Here is a 12,699-nt window from a genome sequence, read left to right as displayed (position 1 = left end):
GGTGGCAGTACAGTAGATAAGGTTGTGAAGAAGGCATACGGAATGCTCTCCGTTATTATCTGAGGTATAGAATACAAAAGCAGGGATGTAATGATGGAACTGTATAAAACGCTGGTAAGGCCACAGCTGGAGTATTGTGCGCAATTCTGGTCACCACATTACAGGAAGGATAAGAACATAAGAAATAGGAGTAGGAGTAGGCCAATCGGCCCCTCGAGCCTGCTCCGCCATTCAATAAGATCATGGCTGATCTGATCCTAACCTCAAATCTAAATTCATGTCCAATTTCCTGCCCGCTCCCCGTAACCCCTAATTCCCTTTACTTCTAGGAAACTGTCTATTTCTGTTTTAAATTTATTTAATGATGTAGCTTCCACAGCTTCCTGGGACAGCAAATTCCACAGACCTACTACCCTCTGAGTGAAGAAGTTTCTCCTCATCTCAGTTTTGAAAGAGCAGCCCCTTATTCTAAGATTATGCCCCCTAGTTCTAGTTTCACCCATCCTTGGGAACATCCTTACCGCATCCACCCGATCAAGCCCCTTCACAATCTTATATGTTTCAATAAGATCGCCTCTCATTCTTCTGAACTCCAATGAGTAGAGTCCCAATCTACTCAACCTCTCCTCATATGTCTACCCCCTCATCCCCGGGATTAACCGAGTGAACCTTCTTTGTACTGCCTCGAGAGCAAGTATGTCTTTTCTTAAGTATGGACACCAAAACTGTATGCAGTATTCCAGGTGCGGTCTCACCAATACCTTATATCATGTATGTAATTGGTCTGGAGAGAGTGCAGAGAAGATTTACAAGAATGTTGCCAGGGCTTGAAAATTGCAGCTACGAGGAGAGATTGGATAGGCTGGGGTTGTTTTCCTTGGAGCAGAGGAGGCTGAGGGGTGACTTGATTGAGGTGTACAAAATTGTGAGGGGCCCAGGTGGAGTGGACAGGAAGTACCTGTTTACCCTAGTGGAGAGTTCAAGAACTAGAGGACATAGATTTAAGCTGATTGGTGGAAGGATTAGAGGGGACATGAGGAAAATCTTATTTGCCCAGAGGGTGGTGGGTGTATGGAATTCGCTGCCCGAATTGGTGATAGAGGCAGGGACCCTCAACTTTTTTTTAAAAAAAAGAAGTCCCTGGACCTGCTCCTAAAGTGCTGTAAGCTGCAGGGCTATGGACCGGGTGCTGGAAGGTGGGATTAGAATGGGCACCTGGTTGTTCTTTGAGCTGGTGCGGACGCAATAGGCTGAATGGCCCCCTTCTGTGCTGTATCTTTTCTATGGTTCTATGGAATGAATTCTCCTTTTATATTAAAATGTCGAGATCCTGAGCTTGGGTTGGGGGGGTGGGGAGAATCAGCCTGGGTTCCCCGTTCCAGTTTCTCCTGCTGCAAAGCGCATGAGTATGGGCATCAGGAGAGGATGGGGTCTGTTTCTAAGCTGTAAATTCTATATAACAGCTTGAAAATGAACAGAACCCTGGGCAACTGTTCACATTCTTTCCAAATGGATAGGCATGCCCTTGTTACGCCAAGGAAACCATTATAAAACACTGGTTAGGCCTCAGCTGGAGTATTGTCTCTTCTGGGCAGGGTGTTAAGGCCTTGGAGAGGGTGCAGAAGAGATTTACTGGAATGATACCAGAGATGAGGGACTTCAGTTATGTGGAGAGATTAGAGCAGCTGAGATTGCTCTCCTTAGAGCAGAGAAGGTTATGGGGAGATTTAATAGTAGTGACCAAAATTATGAAGGGTAATGTAGAGGGAGCTTTGCTCTTTTTTTATTCATTCATGGGATGTGGGCGTCGCTGGCAAGGCCAGCATTTATTGCCCATCCCTTGTTGCCCTTGAGAAGGTGGTGGTGAGCCCCTTCTTGAACCGCTGCAGTCCGTGTGGTGACAGTTCTCCCACAGTGCTGTTAGGAAGGGAGTTCCAGGATTTTGACCCAGCGACGATGAAGGAACGGCGATATATTTCCAAGTCAGGATGGTGGGTGACTTGGAGGGGAACGTGCAGGTGGTGGTGCTCCCATGCATCTGCTGCCCTTGTCCTTCTAGGTGGTAGAGGTCGCGGGTTTGGGAGGTGCTGTCGAAGAAGCCTTGGCGAGTTGCTGCAGTGCATCCTGTGGATGGTATACCCTGCAGCCACAGTACGCCGGTGGTGGAGGGAGTGAATGCTTAAGGTGATGGATGGGGTGCCAATCAAGCGGGCTGCTTTGTCCTGGATGGTGTCGAGTGTCTTGAGTATTGTTGGAGCTGCACTCATCCAGGCAAGTGGATAGTATTCCATCACACTCCTGACTTACGCCTTGTAGATGGTGGAAAGGCTTTGGGGAGTCAGGAGGTGAGTCACTTGCTCTCATCGCCACAGTATTTATATGGCTGGTCCAGTTAAGTTTCTGGTCAATACTGACCCGCAGGATGTTGATGGTGGGGGATTCGGCAATGGTAATGCCGTTGAATGTCAAGGGAGATGGTTTGACTCTCTCTTGTTGGAGATGGTCATTGCTTGGCACTTGTTTGGCACGAATGTTACTTGCCTCTTATCAGCCCAAGCCTGGATGTTGTCCAGGTCTTGCTGCATGCGGGCACGGACTGCTTCATTATCTGAGGGGTTGTGAATGGAACTGAACACCAGCAAACATCCCCATTTCTGACCTTATGATGGAGGGAAGGTCATTGATGCAGCAGCTGAAGATGGTTGGGCCTAGGACACTGCCCTGAGGACCTCCTGCAGCAATGTCCTGGGGCTGAGATGATTGGCCTCCAACAAGCACTACCATCTTCCTTTGTGCTATGTATGACTCCAGCCACTGGAGAGTTTTCCCCCTGATTCCCATTGACTTCAATTTTACTAGGGCTCCTTGATGCCACTCTCTGTCAAATGCTGCCTTGATGTCAAGGGAAATCACTCTCTCCTCACCTCTGGAATTCAGCTCTTTTGTCCATGTTTGGACCAAGGCTGTAATGAGTTGGAGCCGAGTGGTCCTGGCGGAACCCAAACTGAGCATCGGTGAGCAGGTTATTGGTGAATAAGTGCCGCTTGATAGCACTGTTGACGACATCTTCCATCACTTTGCTGATGATTGAGAGTAGACTGATGGGGCGGTAATTGGCCAGATGGATTTGTCCTGCTTTTTCCAATTTGTCAGGTAGATGCCAGTGTTGTAGCTGTATTGGAACAGCTTGGCTAGAGGCGCGGCTCGTTCTGGAGCACAAGTCTTCAGCGCTACAGCCGGGATGTTGTCAAGGCCCATAGCCTTTGCTGTATCCAGTGCACTCAGCCATTTCTTGATATCATGTAGAGTGAATCGAATTGGCTGAAGACTGGCTTCTGTGATGGTGGGGATATCGGGAGGAGGCCGAGATGGATCATCCACTCGGCACTTCTGGCTGAAGGTGGTTGCAAACGCTTCAGCCTTATCTTTTATACTCACTTGCTGGACTCTGCCATCATTGAGGATGGGGATGTTCACTGAGCCCCCTCCTCCCGTCAGTTGATTAATTGTCTACCACCATTCATGACTGGATGTGGCAGGACTGCAGAGCTTTGATCTGATCCGTTGGTTGTGGGATCGCTTAGCTCTGTCTATAGCATGCTGCTTCCGCTGTTTAGCATGCATGTAGTCCTGTGTTGTAGCTTCACCAGTTTGGCACCTCACTTTTAGGTACACCTGGTGCTGCTCCTGGCATGCTCTTCTACATTCCTCATTGAACCAGGGTTGATCCCCTGGCTTGTTGGTAATGGTAGAGTGAGGAATATGCCAGGCCATGAGGTTACAGATCGTGCTGGAATACAATTCTGTTGCTGCTGATGGCCCACAGCGCCTCATGGATGCCCAGTTTTGAGCTGCTAGATCTGTTCTGAATCTATCCCATTTAGCATGGTGGTAGTGTCACACAACACATTGGATGGTGTCCTCAGTGCGAAGACGGGACTTCGTCTCCACAAGGACTGTGCGCTGGTCACTCCTACCAATACTGTCATGGACAGATGCATTTGCGACAGGTAGATTGGTAAGGACAAGGTCAAGTAGGATTTTCCCTCATGTTGGTTCGCTGACCACCTGCCGCAGGCCCCGTCTGGCAGCAAGGACTCGGCCAGCTCGGTCAGCAGTAGTGCTACCGAGCCATTCTTGCTACCCTCAGTGCTTCTTCCAAGTGGTACTCAACATGGGGGAGTACTGATTCATCAGTTGAGGTAGGGCGGTAGGTGCTAACTAGCAGGAGGTTTTCTTGCCCATGTTTGCCTGATGGCATGAGATTTCATGGGGTCCGGAGTCAATGGTGAGGACTCCCAGGGCCACCCCCTCCTGATTGTATATCACTGTGTTGTGTATCTAACCCATGCTGTACCTGACCTGGGAGTGTTTTATGGGACATTGTAGAGGGAGCTTTAATCTGTTTCTAACCCATGCTGTACCTGCCCTGGAAATGTTTGATGCAGACACTAAAATGGAAAGTGTTGCCTCAGGAGTAGCAGAGACTGATGGACGTTCTGACTACAATGTTGTAACCTAATGCAGCATCCCTCATTCTCAGTATATGCTGTGGTTTATGCCTCTGTTTTCCGGCAGTTATATAAATATCTCTGCTTCGCTTAACATAAATGGACTTCTCGTTCCCTGCTGATCAATCTCACCGAATTCATCAGTTTTTGGGGTTTCACAGGAAGTGAAGAAACTCTTTGAGGAACTTGTGTATTTCAGTGTCAAAAAGCAGCGAGTGAGAAGGACCAAACATCGAAGAGTCAGCAATGAGTTCTCTCTACGTTTGTCTTTCCACAGTCCTGCTGTGGGTCTCGGGAAGGGGTTACGGTAGGTGCTTTCCAATAAGAACTGTTCAAATTTAATTTGTTATATTGCCTAATCCAGCCCTCTCTTGATTGCCTGACCTTCTCGCCTACATTTTTCCCCAACCCTGGTGGTGTCCAAGGCACTATGTGCCTTGCCCTTCCCAATGGGCAAGGGGGGAAATGGGAGAAAACGTTTCACTTGTCAAGCAGATATCAAAGCGAGATAACATTGCTCAACTTAAGTTACCAAATTGATGCTCCAAGTAAAACGTAGCGCACAGAAGCTACGGGCACTTTCAGGGTGGGAGGAGAGAAACGGAACGTTGGAGTCGCTGCCAGGTCTTAGAGAGACACCTCAAATTACAGAGAATTTACAGCACTAACAGGCCATTCAGCCCATCTAATTTATGCCTGTGTTTATGCTCCACACGAGCCTCCTCTCACCCTATCAGTAGAACCTACTATTCCTTTCTCCCTCATGTGTTTATCTAGCTTCCCCATAAATGCATCTATTCTATTCGCCTCAACTACTCCTTGTAGTAACGAGTTCCACCTTCTCACCACTCTCTGGGTGAAGAAGTTCCTCCTGAATTCCCTATTGGATTCATTATTGACTATCTTATATTTATGACCCCTAGTTTTGGATTCCCCAACAAGCAAAAACATCTTCTCCACGTCTACCCTACCAAACTCCTTCATAATTTTAAAGACCTCTTTCAGGTCACCCCTCAGCAATTCTCTTTTCTAGAGAAAAGAGCCCCAGCCTGTTCAATCTTTCCTGCTAGGTATAACCTCTCAGTTCTGGTATCGTCCTAGTAAATCTTTTTAGCACCTTCATCAGTGCTTCTAGGTTGGGTACGGTCAGTTGTTGGGGAGTAAATGAGGATGAGTGTGTGGGGGAAGCAGTGTTGCGGTTTTGGTCACGTTAAGTGACGTCGAAATTCAAGCTCTATTTGACTGTGTAATTTTTAACACTGAGAAACCCAGATGCAGGGCTCAAAGTACAGGACACCACGCGGCTGGAAAGAGGAGGAGAGAAGATGAGCAAATCAAGAAGTAATGGTTAGCAATGGTTTTAATAACCTGTGGGTTGAAGTAGGGAAGCCTGAGGGAGATGATACTGTTGCGCGACCTTGTGAAAGAATGAATTGGAGCAGAGAACTTGTGATAAGCCTTCACTTCAATACAGAGAACTCTGCACGTCTGTGGTGTTAGGAGAGGAAAGTTCAGAGGAATATTGACTAATCGTATCGATGTGTGAGAGAGAGTTAGAAGAGCCTCCGCAGCAGTTAAGTAATGGATGGACCGCAGCTGAAGGGTTGCTGAGGGGAAAACAAATGCTTGGAATGAAACACAAAACTGAGATCCTTGGAGTCCGTTCTTTGGTCACACGCACACGGCATTGGGTAAAGGTCCACGTTTGAGACCTGCGCACCGGAGCGGGGGCTGCGCCACGAATGACAAAGTAAACAGTTGCACGAAGGCTGCCTTGGTAATAGAGAGTAGAAAGTGACGGTAAAGAGAAAAGACTGTGTAGTGGGGGCCCTGAGTGGAACTCTTCAGACACCTCTGGGTCTCCTGACCGAATGGAGAGAGTTCAGAAAATTCTCTTACTCATATTATCAGCGCCAGAAAACGTAGGATCAGAACCCCTCTTCAAACAAATGAAGCAGCAAAATTCTAAAAACAATAGACACCTCCAAGTCAAAGTCTGCAATCTAACCTAGGGAACAGATAACGTTAAACAAACTAAAAGTAGTTTGTAACTATCATCTCAACCAATCGATTAACTCACTCCCATTAGTCTATGTACAAACCATCTGAACCCCTCCATTAGTTTCCAGCCTCTAACTCACTTCCAGGTATCCACCAACAACAACAACTTGCATTTATATAACACCCTTAATGTGGTAAAACATCCCGAGGCACTTCACGGGAGCGATTATCAAACAAAATTTGACACCGAGCCACATAAGGAGATATTAGGACAGGTGACCAAAAGCTTAATCAAAGAGGTAGGTTTTAAGGAGCATCTTAAAGGAGGAGAGAGAGATAGAGAAATGGAGAGGTTTAGGGAGGGAATTCCAGAGCCATTACTCTATATACAAGCCATCTGAACCCCTCGATTAGATTCCACCCTGTAACTCACTCCTGGGTATCCGTTAAATCAAAAGCAAAATACTGCGGATGCTGGAAACCTGAAATAAAAATAGAAAATGCTGGAAATACTCAGCAAGTCAGGCAGCATCTGTGGAGAAAGAAACAGTGTTAATGTTTCAGGTCGATGACCTTTCGTCAGAACTGGAAGAAGTTAAAGATTTAACAGTTTTTAAGCAAATACAGAGCAAGGGGGAGGGTGGGAGGAAAGAACAAAAGGGAAGGTCTGTGATAGGGTGGAGGGCAGGAGTGATTAAATGACAAAAGAGATGATGGTGCAAGGCAAGGAGGGTGGGAATGGGAGAAGTGAAGAAACAAAAGATGGGTCTAGAGGAGCTGTAAATGACAACAGCAGAACCATTACCAGCACCTACAGTGCTTGTGATCTGAAGTTATTGAAATCAATGTTGAGTCCAGAAGGTTGTAAAGTGCATAAACGAAAGATGAGGTGCTGTTCCTCGAGCTTCCGTTGAGCTTCACTGGGTATCCATTATTCTATACATAAGCCATCTAAACCCCTTGATTAGATTCCCGCCTGTAACTCACTCCCAGTTATCCATTATTCTATATATAAACCATCGGAACCCCTGGATTAGATTCCCGCCTGTAACTCACTCCCAGTTATCCATTATTCTATATATAAACCACCCGAACACCTCGATTAGATTCCCGCCTGTAACTCACTCCCAGTTATCCATTATTCTATATATAAACCACCCGAACCCCTCGATTAGATTCCAGCCTGTAACTCACTCCCAGTTATCCATTATTCTATATATAAACCATCGGAACCCCTGGATTAGATTCCCGCCTGTAACTCACTCCCAGTTATCCATTATTCTATATATAAACCACCCGAACACCTCGATTAGATTCCCGCCTGTAACTCACTCCCAGTTATCCATTATTCTATATATAAACCACCCGAACACCTCGATTAGATTCCAGCCTGTAACTCACTCCACAATGTCCACTCTCCAAGTATAAACCATCCCAATCTGACCATGTGATGTTATATCAGTTGTCACTGTATATCAGAGTCAGTATATTGTCTCACAGTATGTTATCGAAACACTAATGTCTGACCCAGTGCTGTTTTAATATTGCCCCTCTCTCTCTCTTTCCCCCCCCCCACAGAGTATTATTATAATGATTGGACAATGCGTGGCCCGGATGAAGTGATTGCTGAGGAAGGGCAGTCTGCTGTCTTGCCGTGCAGGTTTACCGCCCCATTCCCTGGTCGTACAGTCAGTGGCTCTGTGATATGGTTCAAAAAGGACTCATTGAGCAGACACGTTCCTTTTAACTGTATATATTATGGTCCCGGCCATTCACGGAGTAAGCTGTGTGAGAATGTGATACAGAAGGACGGCGGGAATCGATACAGATTCGTGGGGAATCTCAGCGACAACGATGCCTCGATAATGATAGAAGGACTGAACCAGATGGACAGCGGTTATTATAAGTGTCGTGTGGAGCTCGATATTGGCAAATTTGAATCATTGGAACTAACGAGTCTGAGAGTGAGAGGTAAGGAACAATGTTCAGGGGCTGTAGTCCCCATTGAGCTGCACTCACTTGGTTCCATTCTTATCTAGCCAGTCGTGGCCAGCGAATCACGTGCAACGACGTCTCTTCCCATTCCCACACTGTTACTTCTGGAGTCCCCCCAGGATCTATCCCGGGCCTCCTCATTTTCCCATCTACATGCTGCCCCTTGGCAACATCATCCAAAAACACGACGTCAGATTCCACATGTACGCTGACGACACCCAGCTCTACCTCACAACCACCTCCCTCGACCCCTCCACTGGGCTCTCATTTGTCACATTGCTTGTCCGACATCCAGTCCTGGACGAGCAGACATTTCCTCCAACTAAATATTGGGAAGACCGAGGCCATTGTCTTTCGTCCCCGCCACAATCTCCATTCCCCGGCCACCGACTCCATCTCTCTCCCTGGCCACTGTCTGAGGCTGAACCAGACCGTTTGGAACCTTGGCGTCCTATTTGACCCTGAGATGAGCTTCTGACCACATGTCCACTCCATCACCAAGACCGCCAACTTCCACCTCCGTAACATCACCCGTCTCCGCCCCTGATTCAGCTCACCTGCTGCTGAAACCCTCATCCATGCCTTTGTTACCTCTGGACCTGACTATTCTAATGGTCTCCTGGCCGGCCTCCCATCTTCCACCCTCCATAAACTTGAGCTCATCCAAAACTCTGCTGCCCGTATCCTAACTCGCACCAAGTCCCGTTCGCCCATCACCCCTGACCTCGCTGACCCTCATTGGCTCCCGGTCCAGGAACACCTCAATTTAAAAATTCTCATCCTTGTTTTCAAATCCCTCCATGCCCTCTCCCCTCCCTATGTCTGTAACCTCCTCCAGCCCTACAACCCTCCGAGATCTTTGTGCTGCTCCAATTCTGGCCTCTTGCACATCCTGATTTTAATCGCTCCACCATTGGCAGCCGTGCCTTCAGCTGCCTGGGCCCTAAGCTCTGGAATTCCCTCCCTAAACTCTCCACCTCTCTACATCTCCTCCTTCTAAGACTCTCCTTAAAACCTACCTCTGACCGAGCTTTTGGTCACCTGTCCTGATATCTCCTTATGTGGCTCGGTGTCAAATTTTGTTTGATAATCGCTCCTGTGAAGCACCTTGGGACGTTTTACTACGTTAAAGGCGCTATATAAATGCAAGTTACTGTTGTTGTTGACATGAGGGAGCTGGTACTTTTTTTTTCCCCCCCCCCTCCTGCCTCCCTCACCCCCCTTCCACTGAATATCCTGCCAACAGTCATTGTTTAGGCTCATACAGGAGGAAGGAGTCCTTGAGCCAAGTGCTGGAGTGGAGGAAGTGCCTAACGAGAGTCAGTGACCATGTAAAGTATTGCACATACGATGGAAAGTGGGCAACAAACGTGCTCCACTATTCGTGCTGAAATAGCTACAGATGAGGTTGAAAGCGACCCGGGAGTCTTAGGAGACTGAACGCTCAATATGTCCAATCAATGCAGAGCAGCAATTAACAAAACCAGTCGAGTGTTGAGCGACCCAGCCAAAACACTAGGGTATGAGTTAGAGGAAGTCGTGACCAAACTATACAGTGTTCTGAAAGAAAGAAAGACTTTCATTTATATAGCGCCTCTCATGACCTCAGGACGTCCCAAAACACTTCACAGTCAATGAAGTACTTTTGAAATGTAGTCACTATTGTAAAGGAGGGAAACACTGCAGCCAATTTGCGCACAGCAAAATCCCACAAACAACAACGTGATAATGACCAGATAATCTGTTTTTTAGTGATGTTGGTTGAGGGATAAATGTTGGCCAGGACACCTGGGAGAATTCTGCTGTTCTTCGAAATAGTGCTGCAGGATATCAACCAGAGAGGGCAGACGGGGCCTCAGTTTAACGTCTCATCTGAAAGGCAGCACTCCCTCGGAGTGCTGATTTGTCGGAGTACACGAAAGTATCAGTATCAGCCTAGAGTTTGTGCTCAAGTCCCTGGAGTGGGGCTTGTACCCACAACCTTCTGACTCAGGAGAGAGTGCTGCCCACTGAGCCACGACTGACAGATCTAGTCAGACCGCACCTTGGGTGCTGCCCATTGGGAGACAAGGGAGATAGTCAAGCACTGGACGCAGTGCAGAGAAGAGCCACGAGGCTGATCCCCAGTGTCGGGTCTGAGTTATGAGGAAAGACAGGAGAGACTCAGGCTTTTCAGTCTGCAAAGGAGGCGTCTGAGAGATGACCTTATAATGATTAAAAGATTGTGAAAAAATTAATCTGGAATACTACTTCAAATCAAACCGTTGGAGTAGCACAAAGGGTCACTGGTTCAAACCAGTGGAACATAACGTTAGGACTGATATCAGGAGGTTCTTTTTCACGCAGAGAGTGGTCAACACTTGGAATGGGACTTCCGGTGGAGGTGAAATCATTCAAGGAACAATTACATTCAGCGATCAGGGGTGGGGCGGGGGGGAGATGGTGTAGGGTTGTTCTGGATGAATTAAGATGGGCTGAATGGACTTTCTTATCTGTGAGTATCTTGTAATCAAGGAGTAAAAAATGGGATTTTGATCAGGGTGAGTGCTGTGGGAGAATGTAACAGCCTGTCTGGGACAGACCTGGTGAGATATTTGAGTGGAGGTTTTAACTTTACAAAAGAATGAATGCTTGAAAGATACATAATTTTTAGATTCAATTTTTTTTATTATGTCTGTTGATCTGATCCATTCTGATGTTTGTTCTTTCCTCAGCTGCTGGTGGAAATGTCCCAGTGGTGAGTGGGACCGAGGGAGGTTCGGTTACATTGCCCTGTATGTTCACATGGCCCAGGGGGATCATCACCCGGCTCAGTGTTACATGGATGAGGAAGGAGCCCTACCAACACAAAGTCACATTTAGAGCCCAATCGAACGGATCTTGGACTAGGGTAAACGGTGGAAATCGGTACGAGCTCGTCGGGAACCCAATGAAGGGAAACGCCTCAACCAGGATAAACGAGCTGAGTGTGAAGAACAGCAGCACTTACCTGTGTCTGGTGGAGCACAAGGGATGGAACAAAAATAAACCTAATGACTATCTGGTCCAGAATGAGACACGGCTGCAGGTCTTTCAAAGTAAGAAAACATTCCCACATTCTCCAGTGTCGAGAGGTTGTACAGTGAGGGGGACGGTGTAACAGTTTCTGTGAACTTTTGTTTATTGTATTTAATGTAATTTGCACATGCTGATCCTTTTTAGGTGCATTCTGGCATTCAGTATTGAAAGAAGACGACCGAGATCTATTGAGCTGAATGTTCTGTGTTTGTCAGAGTCCAAAGGTCCCAAAGTTAGACTGACATTTCGGTCATCTCCTCTAGCTGGAAGGTGCAACAATGTAAGGCATCCCCCTTGACTTAAAATGAAAGTGTTGACTCTTTCATTGGGAATGGTTTCACAGGTGCTGGTCTTCCTCCAGTACGTTAACCAAATGGCTATCTGACTGTGGGAGGCATCACAGCCAAGTCTGATCCTGTCCTAGCCCAGCATTTACACATGGTTTTCCAACAGGGAGTGGTCTATAACATTGAGTAGGGCAATTGTTTGCTTATTCAACCCGGGGGTTGCTGCAGCCAAATGCAGTGTCCTTACTGCTGCCCTGGCTGAGATCAGGTGAGTCAGCACAGAACCTGGGACCTGGTCTGTGTGGATCAGAGGCAGCCTTCACCTCTGAGCCCTTGGGATGACTTAGAATATCAGTCTAAACTTATGTTCTGCGTTACACATCATTGACCAACTGGCCTCCATGACGTGTTATTATGATCTGGAATGCACTGCCTGAAAGGGCGGTGGAAGCAGATTCAATAATAACTTTCAAAAGAGGAATTGGATAAATACTTGAAGGGGAGAAAATTTGCAGGGCTATGGGGAAAGAGCAGGGGGACTAATTGGACAGCTCTGTCAAAGAGCCGGCACAGGCACGATGGACTGAATGGCCTCCTTCAGAGCTGTATGATTCCAAGATTCTATGATTCTACGTGACAGTTCCATAGTGCCAGTACCTCAGGGAACATCCATCTTCTGCAAAGCAGTTGAGGAAGGTGAGCTGGAACAAGAGAGGGGGACAGAGCTGTAGATACATCACACCTTCAGCAAGGGAACGGGCTTCTCAGGAACAGAGACTTCCCCCTTCAACAGGTTATAGAATCATAGAAAATAGGAGCAAGAGTCGGCCTGCTCTGCCATTCAAATT

General features: G+C 47.2%; 1 protein-coding gene across 3 annotated transcripts in view; it reads left to right on the top strand.

Annotated features, from left to right (window-relative positions):
• LOC137320706 (polymeric immunoglobulin receptor-like) overlaps positions 1-12,699 on the top strand; it is a 788,493-nt gene that overhangs the window by 747,784 nt on the left and 28,010 nt on the right. For 2 of the 3 annotated variants that reach the window (XM_067982404.1, XM_067982403.1), the window contains exon 5: positions 11,222-11,584. In XM_067982404.1, the coding sequence (XP_067838505.1) occupies positions 11,222-11,584 (363 nt within the window). Of the gene's footprint in view, positions 1-4,726; positions 4,819-8,090; positions 8,484-11,221; positions 11,585-12,699 lie in introns of those variants that run through there. The other variant, XM_067982405.1, reaches the window with a different exon arrangement.

The sequence above is a fragment of the Heptranchias perlo genome, chromosome 4, assembly GCF_035084215.1.
Source record: "Heptranchias perlo isolate sHepPer1 chromosome 4, sHepPer1.hap1, whole genome shotgun sequence".
Lineage (NCBI taxonomy): Eukaryota > Metazoa > Chordata > Chondrichthyes > Hexanchiformes > Hexanchidae > Heptranchias > Heptranchias perlo.
Note: the sequence above shows the minus strand (reverse complement) of the source record. Positions and strands in the feature narration are given on the sequence as shown.